Source organism: Apus apus, chromosome 15 (assembly GCF_020740795.1).
Source record: "Apus apus isolate bApuApu2 chromosome 15, bApuApu2.pri.cur, whole genome shotgun sequence".
NCBI lineage: Eukaryota > Metazoa > Chordata > Aves > Apodiformes > Apodidae > Apus > Apus apus.
Window position 1 is genome coordinate 1484352 of NC_067296.1, and position 23851 is coordinate 1508202.

Sequence of the window (23851 nt, forward strand, 5' to 3'; positions counted from 1 at the left end):
GGCACCGCTGAACAGCTCTGCTGCCATGTTCTGTGTGGCACCACTGAACAGCTCTGCTGCCACATTCTGTGGCACCACTGAGCAGCTCTGCTGCCATGTTCTGTGGCACCGCTGAACAGCTCTGCTGCCACGCTCTGTGGCACCGCTGAGCAGCTCTGCTCCTCACGCGTCGGGGCTCGCAGGGCAGGGGACTGACAAGGACACACGGACACGGACGGACCCGCCGCTCCCGCCCGCCCCGCCCCGGCGCTGAGGGGAGCGCAGCCCCGCGCGCGCGCAGAGCGCGGCCGGAAGGGCCCGCCCCGCCGGAAGCGGCGCCCGGGACCGATGGCGGCGCTGGCGCGAGCCGCGGTGAGTGGCGGCGGCACCGGGGGCCGGGCCGGGGCCGGGGCCGGGGCTGCGGCCCCCGCCGCTCCCCGCGCTGCCCTCCGGCCCCCTGCCCTGCCCTGCCGTGCGGCCGCTCCCCCGTGCCCCGGGACCGGGCGTCTGTGGAACCGGCGGCATTCCCAACCGGCATTCCCGCCCGGCATTCCCGCCCCCCCCCGGCAGCGGGCTCAGGCGGAGCAGCGGGTCCAGGTTTTCCCTCAGAGCAGCGGGGCAGGCTTTGGTGCCGGGGCCGGAGCGGTCCCGCCGGCCGGGCCTCCCCGGGCCGTGCGGGGCCGGGACCCGCGCTCTCGGGCCTCCCGCCTCTCGCTGCGGAGCTGTCTGGTAGCGAGGGCCGGGTCAGGCTGCCTGTGTTAAACCGGAGGCACCGGGGGAGCGCAGCAGGGCGCTAATCGCGCGGCTCCTTCCTCGGCGTTTGTGCAGCTTCCCCCTCTCTTGGCCCTTCTCGTTCTTGGCAGCGCGGGGCCGCTTTTTTAGCACAGAGGGGAGTTGGTGGCGGGGTGGGATGCTCTGCCACAGCACAGCCAGGGCACGGGCAGCGCCGGTGGCGGGGATGGCTCATCAGGAGGTGAGAGGCCTTTAGTGGGGGCAGTACCCGATCAGGAAATCCATGCACGAAGAGCTTGAGCTGCCGTCCCAGCGCGGGGTTTCCCCGGCCGGGTGAGCCCTGCCCTTTCATCTCAAGCTGAAAGCGACGAGAGCAAACCTGCCTGGAGCAGCTGAGGGGCAGGGAGCTGGAGTTCCTGCTTCCCCCTCCCGTTCCTGCTGTGTTCTCCTGGCTCGTGTCTGTGCGCTGGTGCCTACCATCGCCTCCTCCAGCATTTTTCTTGGCCCCTGTGCTCCAAATGCTGGAGTGGTAAGACTGCAGCAACATAAAAAGAGTTTCCTGCGGCTTGAATGTGTTAAAGAGGCAGAAAGGGAAGGGGAGGCTGGGCAGGAGGGAGCAGGGAGAGTGATAGAGAAGCAGTGAATCACCAGATGGGTTCAGCTGGCTGTGGAGCTTTACCTCCAGGGTGTGGTTTGCAATGAAAACCTGCTTGCTGGTGGTGAGGGACTTGTCTCCTAAGCTGACCTGTCCCCAGTGTCTCACCACCCTCACAGCAAAGAATTTCTTCCTAGAAAGATGTTTATATCAGAGCACTGGCTTATCCTCAGTAAATACTTTGTGGTACTCAGTGGAAATGTATTTTTGGCTAGAAATGTGTAATTTTTATAATTCTACTTTCTGGGTAGTGATGTTACAGAGAAAGAGCAGAAACTCAGTAGTCTTGCTACAGTAGAAGGGAGAAGGTGTAGCAGTGAACACTGATCACACTTACTATGATTGTGCATCTCTCCCCTCCAAGCTCTTAAAATCCCTAATCCATTCCCTGAATGGATTAGCAGTGCAGCTCAGTGGGGAGCAGAGGGGGGCAGCAGGAGGTGGCCTTGCACTGCCCTGAGGGGCAGCAGGGACTGCAGGGCAGGCAACAGGAGCTCAAGCTGCTTTTGTGTCCTTTCCTCCCAGTCTTTGAGTGGATCTATGGGTCTCATAGTTGTCCTTTCACTGAGCACCACTAAGAAGGGTGTGACTGCCCACCCACCAGTTCATAAACATTGGTAAGATTGCCCTGGAGTCTTCTTTTCTCAAAACTAAACCTCTCGTCCTGTGTTGGATGCTTCAATCTCTTAATCGTCTTTGTGGCCAGTTGAAAAGGAAGGTCTTTTTGTTAGAAAAAATCATATCCATTCTAATGATATAGACATTATTTCCAGTATTAAAGCAGAACACATAAGAAGGAGGCAAATATTGTCCTAACTTGAGTATTGCAGAAAATGGATGGTGCAAAGAAAGTGCAGGCAGAGAAAACCTTGCCTCTCTTCCAAATTACCTGATGTTTTAATTACCAGAAAATAATTACCTTTACTGACATTTCTTGGGTCAACACTCTTTTGAAACATTAGTATTCTTAGCTTTGCCTGAGCAAAGAAGACACATAAAAGCTGAGAGTTGGATGAGGACTTTTTAGAGATCTCTGTCAATTGAAGAATGTTTCTTGAGTGTTTGTATTTAGTGTCTAGATATTAAAAAATGTGGTGTAGTTTTATGTTGTAGCCCACTGTTACCTTTTTGACTGGTCTGTTCCTGCCAGTGAGGTTGCAGGCTTATACTGGAAGGCAAGATATTTTAAAAATCAGAATTTATACTCCTGTCAAGTGCAAGTTGGGAGTTTGCTCTCGGGATTGTTGTAGAAATGAATAAAACTTGTGGAAGCAGGAGGACAGTTAAACTGTTGCTGTGTATTAGGGTCCTTTTCTTCATTGCTAGTCCCTCTGTTCCAGATCTGCCAGGCTGGAGTGCCTCAGTGGATAGCAGCATGCACTGGATTGCCACAGACAACCACAGTCCAAGGCCAGTGTAGATGGATGCTCGGTGGCATTTTCCAGGTAGGATATCAGAGTATGTTAAAATGTGCAACAGTGGGATAAGTTTAGATTAGTAAGAAAAAGTGGTGCTCTTTAAATCAAGATGCTGCCAAAAGTGATGCCTTCACTGTGTGTGTCTTGCTGAAGTATCAAGGCATCTCAAAAACTTCCTGCTGCTCACAGGGTGAGCTCCCACTCTTCATTACACAGTTGTCTCTATTCCAGCTGTGTAGTCTTTTAATGAATCCAAACAATCTGTTGTGAGTGGATTAAAAGCTGAAGTCCAAATGCAGGTGTCATTTTTCCAAAGCAGCTGTTACAAGCTAGTCATGAGTGCTTGACATTCCCAGCCCTTGATTTCACAGAACATCTCAGCTGTGCAGCAGCCCTGGGCTTCCTGCTGCTGTGGTTCCCCAGTGCAGCACGGCGTGGAGCAGTGCTGTTGGGTGGGAAGCACTGCCTTGTCAGTTGTTTCCAGTTCTGTCAGCATGCAGGGTGCCAAATTGTGTCTGTCCATAGGAAATTAGCTAGAACATCATGTGGTAGCAGTTAAGAATAGAGAGGTGAAAAGATGTGTAGGAAATGGGGGTGGATGCAGGCTCTGGGAGCAGAATGAGTGTGTGTCTCTTGGTGTTTCCTTCATGTGTACAATGACATGTGAGGAGATTCAGCCTCTTCCTTGTCCTCCTGTGTATTACAACTTGTATCATGAGGCCGTGATGTACAGAATTGGAAACTTTCCTGTAAGCTCTTTGGCTTGATGTCTTTTCTCAGGTAACACTTCCAGTCCTGAGAAAACTGCCCATGCTGTTGTGGGACAGCCGTGCTGTTAAAGCACCAGCCCCTACCCAGTGGTGTGGGATGTTGGGAGCAGGCAGGGCAGTGAGCAGTTCTGAAGTTTTGATAAAGTTGGGCTTACACTGAGCCACCAGTAGATCCAGTAGGGATGGCTGCTCTGAACAAACCAGCACATGCACTTTGTCTGAAATGATTAATAAGCCAGTTACTGCTAATCTGGGTGTGCTGGAAGGCTGTGATAGGTGGTCTGTTCAGTGTGCAGCTGCTTGCCTGGAGATCCCACTCAGTCCTACTTGATAGTTTTTAGCCCTGTCATTCAACTTGTGCTGAGAAGTCACAGTGGTTGAAGTGACAGCTTTTGCCCTGTGATTTTATTTTGTTTGAGTCCCAGCCACAAAAACAATTGAATGGGCTATAAAGTTGTAGACAAAAATAGCATAAGCTTTGTTTCTCTGTGAGGCTGGAAAAATAATTATTCTTTATTAAGAGTCAAAACCCATAATTAGAAGTAGTGTGGGAGAAAATCAAAGCAGATAGCCTGTGGTTTTTGAGCAGAGTGGTCTGCCAGCCTGTTCCATCAGTGTGCTCAGAACACTAGGGAATGTGTGATGTGGAGCATTAAGCAGGGACAACCATCTTGTTTGGAACAGTTATAATAATAAATTTGTGCTTTTTTGTGATGTGAAGTTTTCAGGGATTAAACTAAACTGTAATTGACTTGGAAGCAAACTAAGAGTAACTGGTGTAAAGTTAAGTGTTTACTAGTCAATGGTCTCTTCATTTTCTTTTATCATTTTTCCTAGAGACACAAGGCTGGCCAGTTCCAACTGTCTAAATCCTGTGGATTGACTCAAGCCAATGGAGCCATTACACAACAAAACAGATGGTTTTATAATACAAACAAGGTTAGAAGAGTTTGATGCTTTTTATTGTCAGAGGACACATTGTGCTTAGGTTTATACAGGTACCAGTAACAAAACCCTTTTCAAAACATGTAGGAGATGATTCAACTCTAGTTTAGTCTGGTTTAAGTGTTAACAATGGGTGCAATAATTTGCAAAGTGTTTCTGTTCCTTTCCAGAAAACAAAGGGCTGCCATAGGAGGCTGCAGTTAGAGCTGGGTTATCTGGGGTGAAAGTCCCAATGATAATCCTGGAACAATAAGGAAAAAAACTAAGTTCAGGAGAGTAGTTATTGGGGTGGGGGGCAAATGTTCCCTTCTTGCCTTGAAAAAAGGGGAGCACAGAAGTTGCCTGCAGAAATTAGAAGTGACAAGATGTTTCCTGATCCTATATCTTGGGAATATAACAACAGTTTTGCCACTGAAAATTGTCAGGCAATCTACTAATAACTACTGTTCATCTGTACTATTCTGTTAATGTGTGGTCTCTGCATCTCTTACATTTCTAGTCTTTTGTCTTGAAATAGAAGTTTTCTGGAGCATGAATCATCTCCATGAGATTGGTTTAGGGGTTAATTCAAGGGAGTCAACATCTCTCAGCTATTAAATATCCTGATCCTGCTCTTGTGAATGCAATGTGAAGAGAATGTCAAAATGGAATGTGAGCAAGAGAAATGAGAGGACAGAAGGAAAAAGAAAGTTAGAGATTGATGGGTAAAATTTGACTAAAAGCAACAATCTGGGCTAGCTGTCTGCCCAGTTTATTTTGCTGGTGTAGAGTTAGAGATCAATACTAAAAAGTATTTTAAATTGGTTATTTTGACACCCTAATCTAAGTGTTCTGGCCATGCATGGCAGTCCTTATGTTGCTAAATTGCTTCTTTACTAGGAAAATTTTTTCCTTAGTATGTTTGTGTCTTAGGAGGGGGTGTTTGAGTCTGAGGTTCCAGTGGGATGCTTTTATCAAAAAAGTTATGGAATGGTTGCCTTTATGAGCAGAAGAACATCATGTGAGAAAAACAGTGTAATATTTTCCAGATAAGACCTAAAGATGTGTTTGCTTTGTGGAACAAAGAAAATTAACAATAAACTTACAATTCTCTATTGAACTTGTAGCTTTTTAACTAAAATGGTTTTTCAGATTGAATTGCTAAGGTTAAAAATGTGATCTTTCAATTTTACAGCATCTTTCTGCAAAAGATTCCCTGCAGTCCTCTGAAGAGAAAGTGGGTGCTTTCACAAGGATAATAGAAGCAATGGGTTTCACAGGACCACTGAAGTATAGCAAATGGGTAAAGCATTCATTTAATACTTCTCTTGGCTGTTTGATACTTTCAGAGTTCTAAAAAGCAAACAAAAACACCCCACTTTTTTTTTTTTCTTATGATAGGAGCAATACTTGTGGAAAAGTACTAATTATTACCTATGTCAATTCCTGTTTTGTGATGAGAGGAATAATAATCCATAGCTTGGACCTCCCTTGATCTTTGCATTGCCATAGATGACATAAGTAGGGATATTGCATTTGATTTGTAGGATCTTAAGCCTTCTTGAATTTCTTCAGATACCTTATTTTTAATTTCTTTTGTGTGCTAAAGGACACATTGACTGCCTTGCTAAGTCAAACTCCCACATAAACCATCATCTTGTATCTAATAATGACCAATTGCAGTTACCTAGAAAGAATTTAATTACAGGACAAGCATGTTGTGATACTTATGTGTCACATGTACAGCCTCACGTGTTCAGTTGGTGTTTCAGGACTTCTGCACGAAACCAGGCATTTTTATGTAATATCTATTGGTGGGTTTTTCTTCTGTAAATTTGTGCAGTTGCATCTATAGCCTTCAATAGCAGGGAGTTCCACAGCTGGAGTACCCACTGGAGGAGGAAGTGCAGTTGTTGTCAGTGGTGCCTTTTAATTTTGTACTTAATAAAAAGGTGATTAGTCTTTCCTTGGAGTGTACATTCACATTCTCCCTTCCACTGAGGATTTTACAGGCTCATTCCAAAATATCTTAGTCTTTTATTGCACTGAGGAGACTTAGTCTAACGTTTCTGTTATTTAGGCTCTTGGAGGTTTTGATTTATGTTCCCTTCTCTGAACCTCTTCCAGTCGTCTGTATGTCTGTGACAGAAGGGTCTCCCCAAGGGACAGGAGTGAGATACCTAATGGTTGGTGTTGGAGTCACTGTTCAGCAGTGTCTGACTAAAGCAGTCACAAATAGTCCTCCTTTTTCTCCTTTTTTAGATAGTCCTTTCATAAAACAGTTGTTAATATTGACTAAAGGAGAGCAGTTCTGTAAGAGACACCATGGGTACCTTATGTAGAAGGAAAAAAGAGGTTAAATTCCTGACTTCTTTACTCTGAGCTAGGACACAGTCTAAAGGACTGAGAGGAGAAGGCAGCTTGAGGGAAGGGCTGAGCCCAACTCTGCAGGAATTAAAAGCTGTAAGGTGCTTTGAATATCTGCAAGTTAGAGTGGACCTCCTCCAAGACTGATCTTAAACTGTTGCTGATTGTATCTCACTCCTCAGAAAGCAAATACAAAGCAAAGATAACTGACACTTAAGGGGGTTAGGTATTTTGGTTAAAATCAGTTGCTTTTAATCAGGTGATGCTAAACCTCATGAGAGAGTAGTTTCTTTGCCATGTGCTTGAGTACATATTGTTGTAATAAAGATTTTTGTTAGCTCTAAGTGTTGATTCAGAGTTCTGCTTAATTGCTACTCTTTACTGCCTGCTTTTGGCTAGGGACCTTGAGTTTGGAGAGAGTTATTTTATGGTTAGGGCCCAAGAGACCTGAATTCATTTTCAGCCTTTCCAGTGCTCTCTACGAGATCTTAGGGAGCGTTCTTCATATTTCTCTGCTTTTTTCCACTTTCTTCTCCCTTCCCCCATCTCTCTTCTACACCCTAACACTTCCAGGATTAAATTTCTCCGGTTTCTCCTGTGTTACCTGCTTGATTTAAGGGCTGGATTGCAGGGACTGGTCTTTAGAGTATGTTTTGAAAGTCTAGCACAGATCTGGGGCAGTGGCTTTCACAGGGGAGATCTCTACCCTCAGACCACTCAGCATTTCCTTTAAAAAGGAAACCTTCAGAACTCCAGTAAACAGTGTAAAATGTGTTACTGCAAGGAGTTGAGATGTATACTTGATTTTTGACAGAAACCTGAGATTACTGAATAAGAAAAATAATGGCTGCTGTGTTTCCACAGCAGGAGATCAGTTGAAACTTCCTTATTTTTCTTTTGGTTGGAGAGATATACAAATGGTTACTTTGGTCATTTGAAGGGCCAGTTGACAGGCGTGGTGCTCGTGGCTGAAGTACATTGAGCACTGAGATGACCCCTGGTATTTGTCACTTAAAATAATAACGGAAAAAAAAACCAACCCAAACTCTCTACTGCTTCCTGGCTTAGGTAGTGGAGTGGGCTCTGGAGTTTTCTTTTTTTAAAATATGTTTTTCTCCCCTGTCAGGAGTAGCTGACAGCTCTTTAAACTCCTTGCTACCAGTTACTGTGCCTTTGAAGCTTCAGCACCTCCATCTTTGTTACAGGTGATGCAATGAAGGTTTTTCTGGTGCAAGAACAGAATTAGAAGTGCCAGAGCACCTGAATATACCTCTCATCATTCATCAGTTGGGATTCCTTTCTCACTTGTGAAGCTTACTTGGTCAATTTTCATTTTTGTAAGAGGAAAAAAGACATTTTAGGAGATGTCTGTTATGTCAATTCTTTAATATTTAAAACTTAAATGATACAAAACACTTTGAGCGATATACATCAATTAAAGTTATTGCAGGAAAACAGGAATTGTGAACTGGGATCCTTGGAGTCTCTGTAAGGAAAGCCATTTAATTTCATTTTCTGTAATGACAGTGTTATGTTGAGCTGGATTTGGAAGGGTATTCAAGAAGCCATTTAGTCATTTTTTGGCCTCAAGGCAAAACTGACTGTAGTTGTGTCATTCCTGGAGATGTTCAGTGTGCTCCCGAAAATCCCAAGTGATTGTGATTCTCAGAAGAAGTCTTTTCAGAAAATGACAGAGTTTGTATGTAACAAAAGCAGTGGAATTCCCCAGCTCTCCTGGGAATACTGTAAGTGGTGTTTTTTCTTCTTCTTCAGAAGGTGAAGGTGGCGGCGCTGCGCATGTACACGTGCTGCGTGGAGAAAACTGACTACGAGGAATTTTTTAACAGTAAGTGCTGGACTTGATGGTATTTGGAGGACTGCCCTGGTGAGAGTACTTCTGATGACAATTCCTAGATGGATTGATACCAGGAAATTTGGCAGCAGAAAGACTTGTCAGCCCCTAGTAGAGCGTGTGCAGCCAGAAGCTGGCTGGGCTGCAGTGTTCCCTGTGCTCTGGAGGGGCAAGGGTTCAAGGGCAGACTGGAGTCTGGGGTTGGTGCATCTTGCCTGCTGCAATGGAGAACAAGAACAAGGGAGGGATGGGTAAGACCCAGAATATCCTGAACTTTGAAGGATATTGCCTTTTTTATTACCAAGGGTGGGATAAACTAGGATCCCAGATATCTCTTCCCTTTTTACTGTGGTCACGTGGTCTCTGTGTCCTACCCTGTCCCATGACCAGTTGTGAGAAGTATGTGACCAGTATAACTGGGAATACAGGTCTGAGAACCATCCCCATCTGCTGATGCACAGCTTTTTTTAGGATACAGGGTCAGTTGGATCACAAGGTCCTGCCTGTCTCTCTTCCTCATGGCTGGGGCAGGTTTGGCTCAAACTTAAGAGACTTTCTCCATTTTATTGACCATGACAGAATTAAACCAGGACACATCTCTTGACTGGGTAGAGAGTATGACACACAGCTCCACCCTTTAAATATATAAGAATAATACTGCCTTGAGTTGGGATGGCTTTTTCATGTTGTCCTTTAGCTATTAGCTACAAAAATCTGTTGCTGCTTTTATTAGTTTCAAATCTAGCTGGTGAATGGGGAAGATGTTTTGAGACTTACATAAGCTTCAATAATATTTTATTCTTATATGAATTATTTCCTATGTCAGTTTAGCTGGTACTAAACCCATTGCCTGGATCTGGCCTGTCACCCAAATTCCTCAGCTGCCAAGGGCTTTCTTATGGCTTTACAATGAACCATCACAGGTTGGGGCTGCTGCTGCCTCCTCTTGCGAGACCAGCTGAAGGGACATCTTTGTGTGTTCATCTAGTGCAGAATTTATTTAGGGTGGTTTGGTACATGGTGTTGCTGCTGCAAGATTTTCCAGTGGTTTTCAGAAGCTTTTCTAAAGCTCTGATGTGGTTCCAGTGGTTGCAGGAGTGAGAGAACTCTCTCGGCAGTAGGATTCATCATTAGTGATCAAAAAATTAGAACCTCATTTTTCCTGTGCACACACCTCTCCCTGGCTGTGTGCCCTCTCAGGCTTTCTCAGATAAGTTCTCTTCTGTCTGACATATTTGCCTCTCAAATAGAGGCTTTGCTGGTTTTAACTGGTGTTTCACTGTCTTTGCTGAGCAGGTTAATTGTACAAAGATATATAAATGTTGCCCTGTATTAAAATTTAAAGGAATTTTGAAGCATGCAAAAAAGATACTGGCACAGAGTTTCAGCCTCAATACTTTAGTTGGAGTCTTGATACTGACTTACTGTTATAAAGAGAAAATTCCCAGCTCTCCTCCTCACTTTGAGCATGTCAGAAACTGCAGGCAGCCTCTCAAGTTTCACCATTTTCTCCAGAAGGTCCTTGTTGCTCCTTTTGTCTTTTTGCTCTCTGGTAGTAGCTGTCGCCTGTCCATCTCTGAACTTACACCCAAAAGAGAGATTTTTTTGCTGAGTTTGTTCTGCTGAGACTGACAGTGTGTGAGATGTACCCATTGGTGCTATAAGAATGTCTGTGGTGTTGGGGTCTGTGCTTGTGGCTCCAAATCATTGCTTTCATATAAAACTGGACATAAGTAGTTTCTGTTTCTTCTATCTACCAAGAGCTGAAGCTGTTTGGGGGATTAGCTCTAAAAGGTAGCAGGGATGTGATCCTTATTTAAAAAATAGTTCCTCTAAAACACAGACTGGGTGGGTGGGCAGGAGCTTTTGAATTGATTTTGCCAGTGATGAAGCTTTAGGCTGTGGTTCCATGGGCAGCTGAGGTGTAGTAGTGGCCAAAGGGAGAAAGCTCAGTTCTCCATCTTTCTCTGCTTGTGTTCTGGACTGGACAGTTGGCATGTCCTCTGGTGAACTGTTTAGGTCACTGGAAAAAAGCAGACCAGGTTTTTCCTGACTTACTGTTTTGCTGTGTTGGTGAACTCACATGGCAGGGTCTGATGGACAGCAGCTGTGGCATAGAGTGGGTGGTGAGGAAAGAGGGGAGCATGGCATGAAGCAAGATACCCAACTCTCAGTTCAGTTCACCATGTCCTCATCAAACTAGGTCAGCCAGGATCTGGTTTTTTTTTTTTCTGTTCTGAATTGCTCCTTTGTCAATTAAAAGATGAGTATCTCTTGGGCCAGGACTGCAGCTCCCTCCCAAGAGAACAGCCTGGGGGACTAGTAGGAGCAGGAAGCAACAAACTCTTGACTAACTCGACTAAATCATCTTTCCCTTGGAGATGCTGCAAGCACAGCTGTGCCTGAGATGATACTCCTGTGGGTGCTGTGCCCTCACAGGATGAATTGTGCTGCTAAGGAACCCTAGGAGTGGTAATGGTGCTGCACAGGACCCAGCTCAGGCCCAGAGCTGGCTGTGTGGAGACCTGCTGGTGTAATTGTGCTTTGCTGCCCCCAGCACTTCTGGCTCCACTTGCGTGGTGTTGGGATGTCCAAGTGAGCTGTGTGTTCAGCTCTGGTCTCCGGAGAGCTTATTAGCTTTTCTCTGCCATTTGTGAGAGTTGTTAACCTGCTGAGCTGGGCTCAGAAACCATACATCCATGCATGTGTAAAACTGTTTGTGGGCTCATTAACCCTGTGTGATCAGAACCAATTCTTCCCAGAGCCTTCATCAGGCATTTCTGGATGTGCTTTTGTGCTGTGGCTTGAAGAACAACTGCAATGTGACATTTCTGAGACTTTCTGCTATGCAGAACTGTGACCTGCCTTTCTCTGCACTGAGCCTTAGAACAGCGGTCCCCAAAATATGGACTGTGGATATGGAAGTCATCAGGCTGCTGTAGTTTACAAAGGAAGTGTTTTAATTGGGACTCTTTGTTGTTATACTGCAGTTAATTTTATTATACCTGCCATTCTGTTGGTGATCGTGTCCCAGCCCATGGAGGGGGGTTGGATCTAGATGGTCTTTAAGGTCCTTTCCAACCCAAATAATTCTGTGATTCTATGATATGATGAGGTATGGATGAAACTTTGGAAACTCTTGCTTTAGAGCCTGCATCCTGAATGCCTGGACTGTGCTGCTTATGTGGAAAGTGAAACTGGTTTAGGACTTCAGCATTTTCTTGTTTAAGGGAGAGCAGAGAAGCAGTAGAGGGAATAGTAGGGTTACTGATGCCAGGCTTTCTGTGCCCAGAGCTTGCAGGATTTGGGTAGTGCTACCAAAATGAAGAAGGTAGCCACCTGTGAGAAGAGTGTTTCATGCCTAACCTTCTACTTGAAAAGTCAAAGAGCTTTTAGGATCAGTTAGGTGATACTGAGAGCTGAGCTGGAGTTTGTCTTGTGAACATGGAGTGTAGGGTTACCTTGAATTCATCTTGACCTGTTCATATTGTTAATTGCTCCATAGTAGTGAAGAGCTGGGCCTGTCACAACAGCCTCTCACATGGCTCCTGTGGGGCTACCAAGCAGCTTGAAAGGGCTGGGGATTCACTTACAGGACTCTGGATTCTTGTCTCCCTTAGCCCACCAGGTGCCTTCAGGCACTTGCTGCAGTCTGCTGTGCCCAGGGGAGCACTGACACAGACACAGCACCTGCTGTGGGGATGTGGGGATACCTTCCCATTGCATCCTTCTAACATTGTGGTAGTGGCAAAGATGATCTATCATGAAATGAAGTCCATGTTCAAGTTTTATGTCCTTACCTGGTGAATTTTAAGTGCAGAATATGACTGGAGGAAGAGGTGTGTCCTCATAAACTTGAGCCTTTGTGTCTCTTATCAAATGCAGACACGTGACCAGGAGGATATGTTCTGTGAGCAGAACAGATTTATTACCCAGCTGATAATAATCATGGTAATTTCATAGGGGGCTTTATATTTTTTGTGCATCTAAATTGAATAGTTTTCTGTTTAATTCTAGAATGGATCTTTCTCCCTGGTTAGTTTCCCAAAATGAGATGGTCCAAACCCTCAAATTTTAGAATTGCATTTTAAAAAGCTGATACCTGAGGGAAGCTTGTTGCTTTAAAGGAGCCATCCCTCCTTTACATTTACAATGTAGACAGCCCTAATATAGAAGTTAAAAAATGAATTACAAAAATAGAAGTCCAACACTTGGAAAGTTAGAGAAAAAATTCTTCCCTCCTGGTTATTGAATAAGTCTTTAAAAACTTTCCGTATTTCCAGCAGCAGAGGTGTGAGCTTTGCTTTCCACTCAAGAGTGATTTCTGTGGTGGGAGACTGATACGTGGTAACTTCTACTTCAGAGACCTCTTGTCTGTTGAACCAAGTGTTTTACTCTGAATCTTGCCTATGGAACCTTCATTTAATGAAAAGGTTTGATTAATGCGAGCATTGTGCGCTGTTGCCCTGGTTAGAGATGCCTTGGCAGCCCTTTAGGTCAGAGTAGTCATTTCTAGGCACATGAACTATTTCTAATAGGAAAGAGGGAGCCAAAAGGGGAGAAGGGTGAGGGAAACCTGTGTTTAATCTCCAAACACAGACTGTTAGTCTCTTTATGCTGTCTTAGAAGTGGCAGAGGTGATGTATGGGCACTGATGCTGAAGCTTAGCACCTCCCAGGCATTGATGGAGTCATCTGTCTGAGGAGAGAGGGACAGTGATGATTTGCTTGGCTCTTCTGGTAGTTGCCTGACCATAGTTGGCATATAAAAAAGAAAGAGGCTGTGAAAAGTATTGCTTCATGACTCCTCCTTGTTAATACTTGAGATCCAAGAAACGTAGGAGTCAGGAAGGAATATGTTCCACACAGAAAAGATCAGATTGATTTCCTCGGGACACACTGGACTGGAGAATCCCTTTTTCAATACTCCGGCCTTCTTACATCTGGGTTTGAACAGCCCAGAAGACAAGACCAAGTGCTGGACAGGCCAAGGTGACTGTCATATCATTCTCATTAGGTAGTCTGTTTAAACCTTCAGGTAACAGATGTAGAGGTGTCTTCCTAGGAAGAAGGCTTAAGATTGACAGGAACTGAAGGACTTAACATGCACATAACCAATAGGTCCATACTTTCCAAGCATGAGGAGGAAGAGTATGGTTTCTGTGCCACATAGCCTGACTCTCCAGCCTCCCATCCTAACACACATGCACATGGACAAACCATTTCTGGGAAACCCAGTGTCTATAGGAGTAGAACTAAATCTGTAGACACTTTGTTTCTAGGGTTGGTTAGTGGTTTTAATCCTAATGTAGGAGGCATGGGACACTCAGAATGCCATGGGCTGTGTTTGTCTAATTCTCCTTTTGGGAATTCCTCACTCCTGTAAATGTTTCAAACACACAAAATCTTTTTGAATCTACAGTGTCCAGTGCCTGCACGTTCTAGAGTTTATGCACAAGGTGACAGTGAGTGGTGTTTGTTTCTGATACGTGTGTATTGTTTAGGGCCAGAAATTAATTTACTAAAAGGTGTTTAGGTTTTGGTATAGTGACATTCTGTTAGGTGCAAAACATGATAATGCATATTAATATTTGGTTTTGTTTCTGTTTTGTTTTTTTTTGTCTCCCCTTCCCATCAAGGGTGCCAAATGCCTGATACTTTGAATTCATGGTTTCTAGTAGCCCAGCTTCATGTCTGGTAAGTGAACAGTAAAATAGCTATATAACTATTTTCAGGAAATAGAGTCATATGTACTTCAGTGTGAGATGAAGCAGGCTCCTTGGTTATTGATAATAATGGTTATATTCAGTTCACTAGTTACTGAATGTTAGCAGTTTTCTACTAAGGAACAAAAAGTCCCATAGAGAACCTGACATCTTTTACATCTCTAAGTTCCTCAGTCATGGAATGATCTTTGCCATGGGTTTTCTAAAAGCCTTCCTTGGCCTAGATGGAAAAATGTTGCTTGGGTGTTTTAGGAAGAGTTTAAATTTATGTAAAAGTGGTTTAAATTGGGAGAATTTGTGGTGATTGAAATTGCTGCTCGTCAGAAGCATTTAACAAATTATAGCACTGGCATTTATTCCTGAGCCTCTGAAAGGTACATGCAGGTTGGTGGATGCCAGGTTGGCTACATGTAAAAATATTTAACACCTTGAACATTAAGCTTTTTCCTTTTTTCATTTGTGAAAATAGTAGCCAGAAAAATCAGGTTTTCATCTAGTATTACATACTTGTAAAGGTCAGAGGGATGCACAAGGGAGTTCAGTGAATTTTGTTAAGTGCCAGATCTTTCAGGAAACTGAAGCCCATGGAGTTAGGTTCAGCTACCCAAAGGCTGAAAGGAAGCTTGTACTGAAATAGCTGCACTTAAGCATAGGCCCCTTATTTCCTTGCCTCCTCTTTTTCCCCTTCCCTCCTTTTAATTTCCTGTCTCCTCAATATATTGAAAGATGGGGCAGCTCATTTTGCTAAGGAATAAATTAGCAAAACCACTGAAATTATGATAAGTTAATGAAATCATTGGTATCAAGTAAGGAAGACCTGTGAGATTTGCAGCTTCTGTCTTACTGTTCCTTGTGGAAAAAGGTTTTAATAATGAATCAATAAGCTAACAATTCATACTGATAGTTGGAAAACTATTGCAATAAATATTCAGACCCAGACTGTCTGTGAATATCTGGGGAAAAACCAAGAGGGGTAGCATGAATCTGTAATGAACACACTTTTTTCACATCATTTTTATTTCATATTGACAGGAAAAAGTACCCTGTGATGCACAGCATGAGATTCAAATTGCATAATCTTCTTTCATGACAGGCATCAAAATAAAGAAGGGGCCTGTGATAGAGATGAAACTAGTGTGGGACAAACACACAAGTTCCAAGGTCAGAGCTGCATTGGGAAGACCAATAGTTGCCACACTTTGAGCCAGTGATGGTAAGGAGAGGATTAAAGAGGGAAATGAAAATACTCTTATGTTTAAGATAGGTGGGCAGGTTGACAGCAACATACTACATGAGCAGGAAGGAACCAAATCCCTCTAACTCAGGTGACAGCAATGAAAATCTGAGTGTGGAGATTAGCACTAAAGGTTAGTTTTTCCAAGGTTTATGTGCCTGGCTTCTCCCTGTTCCTGGCAGCTTGACCTGAGGAGTGCTGTCATTCTCAGCCACAAATGGGAGATCCAGATTGATATTCCAGGATACAGAGAAGCTTGTGATAGGCCTGCTCAGTGCCTGGATCACTGGGAGGTGCTGCAGTTTCTGCCTGTGTTCAGCTCGGTGACCAGGATCCTGCCACGACACAATTTTGCTTTCACAGTCAGGTTTATTGCTCTCTTCTCTATGATTCTCTCTCTTTAATCAGTCTGACCTCAGTAAAGTGGGTGCAGAACATTATTGAGTCTGCTCTGGCAAGTTCAAAGACATCCTGCCCCTGTTTGAAGGCTCCAGTACCTCAGCCTTTCCTGCTGAACCTTTTGCTTCAGAGGCTGGAAGCCTTCCTGATCTGGTGGCAAATGATCCCACGGTGTAGGTTCTGATCACCATGGAATCATGGAATTGTCAGAGTTGGAAGGGACCTCTAGATCTAAGGCATCATCTAGTCCAACTCCCCTGCTAAAGCAGGATTGCACATCCCACAGGGCTGCATCCAGGTGGGTCTTTAATACATCCAGAGAAGGGGACTCCACACCCTCCCTGGGCAGCCTGTCCCAGGGCTCTGTCACCCTCACAGGAAAGAAGTTTCTCCCCGTATTTCCAGGTCACTTCCCACGTTCCAGCCTGTGCCCGTTGCCCCTCGTCCTGTCCCTGGGCACTGCTGAGCAGGGTCTGGCTCCAGCCTCCTGCACCCACCCTCAGATACTTGCAGGCATTAATAAGGTCTCCCCTCAGCCTTCTCCTCTCCAGGCTGAACAGCCCCAGCTCTCTCAGCCTTTCCTCATCAGGGAGATGCTCTAATCCCCTAATCATCTTTGTTGGCCTCCCCTGGACTCTCTAGCTTCCCAGGGACAGAGGTGAGGCTAACCAGCCTGTAGTCTTCTAGCCCATTTTAAAGACTGGAGGGATGTTGACCTTCCTCCAGTTCTCAGGCACCTCTTGTGCTCTCCAGGACCTTGCAAAGATGATGGAGAGTGGCCCAGCAATAACATCTGCCAGCTCTCTCAGCACTCACGGGTGCATCCCATCAGGGCCCATTGATGTAAGGATGTCCAGTTTGGCCAAGCGGTCTCTAAGCCGGTCCTCCTCTTCTGAGAGAGAGTCTTCCTCTCTCTAGACCTTTCCCTTTGCTTTCAGGGTCTGGGATTCAAGAGGGACAGCTTTAGCAGTGGAGACTGAAGCCAAGAAGGCATTCAGTAACTCTGCCTTCTCTGAGTCTTCCATGACAAGGGTGCCCACCTTATTCATCACCATCTCTCAGCGCATTCCTTTTCCCCTTTGCAGTGCAGTTCAGATCACTACCTGGTGTACTTCATTATTCCCTATCCTCCAGAGGTTTAGTTTCAGCTGATTTACAGTGTCTTGTGGAGCTGGAGAAGATCAGAATTTTTCCTAGTTTGGTAAAACCTCACCTCCCTTCTTGCTGTTACTGCCCATCATGTTGTAGTCGTGTGTGTTTCTGTGCTGTTTTCATCCCACCTTTTATAGACTCAAGGTGCTTGTCAGAGAATACATTCTTCTGCTGTAGGTTCTGGTGGGTCCACTGTTTGGATCTCTGGCTCTTCTTGTAGAGTTTTCCTACTTACCTTCAGTCAGAAAGGAGGGAAATCCAGGCTCTCCTGTTTAGCCTCTGGTTTTGCTAACTTCTTTCAAGATAACATTCCTCTAGATACACTCCAGTGCTTTCCAATGCAGTGCTAAAATTATACTTCAAATAATAAACCTGCCAGTATTCTCTCCCGAATGCCATTTTTATGGACTGTTCCTGCTACTTCACACCTTTGGTGTCAGAAAGACTCTCTCTGTGTACTTTAGAAGTCCAGACCTTCCAGAAAGTCTCAAGCTGTTCATCTCCACTGCTGGGTTTGCCTTCTCCCATGAGGTGGCAATCAAGATGGAGCATTGGCTGTGTCCAGAGCTGTTGTGAAACTGCTGAAGAGATGACTTTGGTGACTGTACTAGGAAATGTTTCTGTGCAGGATATATCATGCAGGTGCCTAGAGCTCCCTCCATATTTTCACCACACCAAGTATGGTTTCATCTCTAAAGTATTTAGGATCAAAATAGAGTGTTGCTACAATTCCTGTTATGAAAGCCTCAAAGATCTGTTGCAAGAAGAATCTGAACATGCAGATCCATCTGAGCATTGTTTTGCATAAGGAAATCTGCACTTGGGAAAGTGTTGACCAGTCTGAGAGTGTCCAGAGGAGAATAAGAACCAGCAAGTATGTAGGAAACAGTTTCTGCAGGAAAAGGTTTCTCAGGTTTGCATGGAGGAGCCTGAAGGTACCAGGGCATTTTGAAATGTGCTGCTTCAGAAGAAAGGGAATATACTCTGTGTTTCATGGTAGAGAGGGCAGGGAGAAAAGGGTTTTAAATGACATCAGAGGAGTCTTGCTTGAGAGAGATTTTAAGAATAAGTTTATCTGAAATGTCTTAGGTATTTAGTTGATCCTGCCTTAACATGAGGGAATGGGTTACATGGCCTAAGCTAAGGCACCAGGGGAGAGAAAGACTGCACAGCCAGGCTCAGCTCTGTTAGCTTGTGCCCCAGCAAAGACCTGTAAATACAGTAGTGGGGGAGCTTGCTAGGCTGGGCTCAAGATGACATGCAAGCCTAATTAGGAAGAGTTTGGAATTCTCCTTGTTACCATTATTCCTTGAAGTTCAGGTCACAGCATCAAGCTGATGACTAAGTGGATTCAGGAGCTTCCTTCTGTTCCCTAAGTTATTGGTCATTCCTGGATGGGTTAGACTCACTAAAGCCTTCTGAAATTGCTGCTGATGCTTGTGGTGTTAAGCCAGAGGAATTTCTCTGGATGTATAACAGAGCCCCAGAAATAGTTACTCTGGAGCACCTGAGGAAGCAGGAGTGAGTAGGCAGGTGTAAGGGATAGTGGGAGGCTCTGAGTGGGCTTTGCCCTTACAAGTATAATGCCTCATTCCTCCTGATGTGTTGGCACTGAGCCCCCTCACAGGAGTCTGCAGAGTGGTGTCAACTACCACTTCTGGTGTTTAACTCAGTTTGTTGGCACTGTGGGAGTACTGGCAAGTAATTGTACCAGAGGCTCTTGTGGGAACCTGCTACATTTCATCTAAGACTTATAGGTGCTCAAGGTGCTAGGTCAAGGTATAGGTGCTCCAGTTCCTTTTCAGGCATCCTTTCATGTAGTTTTTTCCAACATCATCTCTCTGCACAATTTAAACACAGTGTAAATTATCCAACCCACCCAATGTCAGGTAGACACCTTTCTAAAGATAGTTTGGATTACTTTTGCTTTCATGGTTTGAGGAAGATGAGTCAGTATTTGACTAAACTAGAGCACGGATTCTGTAGTGGAACGATAAAATGTTTCACACTGTGTTGATCTAGTGAGAAGGTTTATGGCCTTTAAAGAGTCTGTGTCTTTTAAACCTCAGACGGCAGGTGTAGTAACAAACTACCAAATTTTCAAATAAACTGCAAAGTTCCATGATCTCACTCGTGGTGCTGCAGAACAGCTCAGTGACAGCACTATGCATCCAAACACAGAGCTGCCTTTTAGGCTTCGTGGGCAGCAGGTTTTCCTCTGAACACCACACAGCCCTGCTCATCAGTGACCAATTGTTAGCTGTTGGTTTGTGCACTGCTCTGTCCTCCTGCTTCACCACCACTGAAGGCAGACTGGATAGGAACCAGGATTTATGCTCAGGAGGAGCTTTTCTTGCCAAGCTGCTCTTACTTCTCCTCTCCCCACCCCCCCCAAGTTCGCCTATTCAGCAAGAGAAGTATAAAAATGCTTTTCTTAGCCCAAAATTACTTGTTTAAAGTGAGTCTTTTTGACCTGTTAAGAGTGGGAAAAAATTTGGGATATGGTAACTCTTACTAATTAACTTTTTTGTACAGCTCAATTATGCAAATGCACAAGAGGAACAAAGGTTTTGAAACTGGTGGAAGTGAGAGACAACAGAAGCTCATTGTGCATGAGCTTTGTGGAAGGACTGGTAACTGGGCAACTGCTCTGGGTTCTGGAGCACTGTTTTAGCAGACACCTTTGCCATCTTTCTGTGAGCAAGAAGAGGATTATTTCTTGATACCATCTGAAGATTCTGAGTGGTCACAACCACAGTGTAAACCTGGGGAATCCTTACCCATCTCTTTCCTGAAATGGAAATTGCCACTGTCTTGCCAGCATTCCCTTTCCTGCCCTTCCCCCTCTACTCAGTGCTGCCTGTCATTCCACCCTTTGATCACTGGTGTATGTGTCACCCTTCAGTTCCACTCTCCAGTCTTGTGACCTCACTCCACCAGGCTTGTGTTGAAGCTTGGGCTGTCTCTTGGATGCCCAGTGTCATTTTCAGCAGCTCTCCATCTAGAAACCAGATTCTGGTCCATGGCCTTTTCTTTTTTTTCAATTTTGATGGCTCAGTGGACTGGTCTTTGTGTGGGGCTTGAATGTGTGGTTCTAATCAGAAAAAAGGCTGTAGGACTAAAGCAGGTTTTGTTACCTTCAAGTTTGTTTTGTCTTTGTGACTCAGCACTGGCAATAAGTTTTCCTTCCTTTGCAGGTTAGAAACTGTCTTTACTAATCAGTAGACAAAATAGAATCCATCAGAAAGACTGGAATCTCTCATTTTACAGGTCAGCTCAACAGACAGGCTTCAAGTGTTTCTGATTCTCCCCTTGAGCTGGCATTCAGAGATCACCAACTACTTGTAGTGCTTGTAGTGAGGCACAGATCCAATGATGAAATTAACAGATAAAAATAATCATTTTTACTGTGAACTCTAATGGCACATTCACTGTTGTTAGTGTCCAGTTGCTTCCAGGTGGCCTCCAGCAGCTCAGGCAGTGCTGGGGAGGCACTTCTGCCCACAGCCCAGAAGCAGAGCTGGTTGGTGAGGTAGAGACAGTGGGACTGGTGATGGGAACTGGTCTGTCAGCTTAGTGAAGGATTAGCCTGCACCTCATTTCATGATGTTTACAGAGGTTGTCAAAGAGGCAAAATAAATGTTTTGCTCTGATGATTTATTTTTTAGACAGAACAGCAGCAATGAAGAGGCTTCAATGCTTAAAAAAATAAAGTAAACCAGCCCCCCCTGGTACTCCCATCAAGCTCCCACAGTGCCCTTACAAACCCCTGAGTTCTTCCAGCGTGCGCTGCGTGTTTTTGCCAAGTGGTTGGACATGTATCCAAAGACCCTTGTAGCTGGAATAATTTAGGACATTGCTAATGTGAGTTTGGGTGAAGTCTGTAACTTGCAAAGCTTTCACAGCTTGGCTGGTTCGGACTCTCACGGCACTTCAGGAGACCAAGCTGAATTAGAGCTGGCTGGTAGCCTGGGATTGGACAAGACATTGTTTCCTGCCCCAAAGGGTGATACATTTTTAAGGCTGAGGAATTTAGTGCTCTTTAGCTAGATTACAGCACTGCCAGACAGAATAGAGTCCACTGTCACTCCTCCATAGCTGGATTGGCCAGACTCCAGCAGATACAGCTCTTGAGTTCAGAACAGAAAAGTCTGTGATAGTTTATTTGAAAAAAAATAAAATCTTGGTAGGTTTTTTCCCAGATGACACAAAACACATCCTGTAAGGAGACTCTGCGGGGAGCTGAAATGTATTGAACTTACTCTTTACACTTGAGAAGAACCCTAGAAGCTATCAGTTTGGTGTTTCTGTTCTTGCAGGATGTGCCTGGTACGAATGAAGCAGGAGGGGCGCACAGGGAAGTACATGTGTCGCTACATCGTTCACTGCATGTGGGAGGACGTGGAGCAGCGCGGGAAGGTGATGGGGGTAAGTCAGCTTGGGTGGTGAGCCCAGAAGCAGAATTGCTGGAGCTGGAAGGGACCTCTAGAGATCATCTAGTCCAACTGCCACCCCAGTAAAGCAGGGTTGCCTGGAACACTTTACGCAGGGCTGCATCTCCAGAGGGTTTTGAATGTCTCCAGAGAAGGAGATTCCACAGCCTCCCTGGGCAGCCTGTCCCAGGGCTCTGTCACCCTCACAGGAAATATGTTTTTCCTCATATTTAAATGGAACTCCCCATGTTCCAGCTTGTGCCTGTTGCCCCTCATCACTGGAAACTACTGAGAAGAGCAGTGATGATCTTGGTGATTCATGTATTTCAGTGCTTTTGTAACTTGACATAGCTGAGAAGAGTGCCTAGGAATCAACCTGTAGCTGCTTGTTTATTTCTTTGTTAGCTTAAGCTGGTATGTGTTGCCCTCACTCCTGAGCACTCATTCCTGCAGCTCTGCTGCCTGTTGTGTTCAGCCACTGAGCTCATTTCTGAAACTGCACATGGCCTGGGTGAATCATGGGACCCCAGACTGGTTTGGGTTGGAAGGACCTTAAAGATCATCTAGATCCAACCTCCTGCATGGGCAGGGACACCTCCCACCAGCCCAGGCTGCTCCAAGCCCCATCCGACCTGCCCTTCAACACTGCCAGGGATGGGGCAGCCACAGCTTCTCTTGGCAGCTTATTCCAGTGTCTCACCACCTTCACACTTACAGAATTTCCTCCTCATGTCTCACCTAAATCCCCCTTGCCCCCTCCCTCCCTGCCCTTGTCCCAAGCCCCTCCCCAGCTTTCCTGGAGCCCCTTCAGGCACTGGAAGGTGCTCTAAGGTCTCCTTGGAGCCTTCTCTTCTCCAGGCTGAACACCCCAACTCTCCCAGCCTGGCTCCAGAGCAGAGCTGCTCCAGCCCTCTGAGCATCTTCTTGGCATCCTCTGGACTCATTCCAGGAACTCCATGTCGTTCTTATGTTGGGGGCTCCAGAATTGGACACAGTTCTCTAGGTGGGCTCTCGTGAGAGCCAAGTAAAGGGGAACAATCCCCTTCCTGGCCCTGCTGCCCACGCTGCTGGGGACACAGCCCAGGACATGGGTGGGTTCTGGGCTCCAGCTCACAGTGCTGGGTCATGTTGAGTTTCATCAGCCAACACCCCCAGGTCCTTCTCCTCAGGGCTGTTCTCAATCCATTCTCTGCCTGATCTTGATTTGTCTGAAAGTAATTAATTTTCCACATGGTCTGCCAATGTGATTGCAGAAACAGATGCTGCTGTAGCAGAATGGGCATTTGTGGATAGGAATGAGCAGCTGAGGTAGGGAGAAGCATGACTGGTGCCAGAAGTATAATGCACCTTAAGTAATTCCAGCAGAGCTTTGAGTTTTCTCTGTATCTAGGGTGGTGAGTAAAAGAAAAGTTAAGGGACAAGGTTTTTATGTTGGGTTTCTGTACACAACTTAACTAGTCATTAGCTTCTTATTCTGCATTCTCAGTGTAGCTCATCTTTATCACAAGAGACATTGTGAGGGATAGTTCATTTGCAAGTTTGAAGGAAGAACAAGGTTGGCTCTTTTTGGCCTGTTCTGAGGAAGTTTTTGCTAGTTAGTTGTAATGGTCATTTCTGGGCTTAACATCTGTGAGTGAGTTTCTCCAGCTGTGTGTTGGTGAGAGTCTTCAGAGGAGGCAGTGCAGAAGCACTGGGGTAGTTTTCATAACCCCAGTGTCACAGTGGGGACAGGAGAACTGGTGCAGTTGAGGATGCCTGTGTTCAGGGCACTTCTAGTGGGAGAAGAGATCTCAGTGTTGTGGAAAAATAATTGTTCCATGAATAAACAGAGGTTTGTGTGTGATTAAAATAAATTAGACTGTTTTGGAGAAGAGACAGTTTTCATATCACAGTGGTGGCCCATTGCCAAGTCTTCTTGTCAGCCAGATAAGCAAGGGAGAGGCTGCTGGTGGTGACAAGGGGATTAACCAGTGAGTTATGATTTGGTATGTGATCATGTTAGTAATTCAGCGTGTTTCTCTCTGATCTTCTGTTTTGTTTGTGGTTTTAGGAAATGTTGATTCTGGTGTAAGTTCAGTTATTTCATCAGGAATAGCTTTTTTTTCCTAGTTGTTGGAAATTTCATAGCTTGACTGTCTTAGAGCTGGCTTTTAAAGACAAGTCGTCCCCTTAATCTTCTTTTGGATTAAATCTAAATTCAATCATCTTAGA

General features: G+C 45.1%; 1 protein-coding gene across 2 annotated transcripts in view; it reads left to right on the forward strand.

Annotated features, from left to right (window-relative positions):
- The first annotated feature begins 299 nt into the window (after positions 1-299).
- Positions 300-23851, forward strand: part of LOC127391168 (ubiquinol-cytochrome-c reductase complex assembly factor 1) — a 48752-nt gene continuing 25200 nt past the window's right edge. Inside the window, exons 1-7 of one of the 2 annotated variants that reach the window (XM_051633532.1) lie at positions 300-351; positions 2707-2811; positions 4392-4493; positions 5674-5781; positions 8619-8691; positions 14336-14393; positions 21527-21635. In XM_051633532.1, coding sequence (XP_051489492.1) covers positions 328-351; positions 2707-2811; positions 4392-4493; positions 5674-5781; positions 8619-8691; positions 14336-14393; positions 21527-21635 — 579 coding nt within the window. In that variant the 5' untranslated portion in view covers positions 300-327. The remainder of the gene's footprint in view (positions 352-2706; positions 2812-4391; positions 4494-5673; positions 5782-8618; positions 8692-14335; positions 14394-21526; positions 21636-23851) is intronic. The other variant, XM_051633533.1, reaches the window with a different exon arrangement.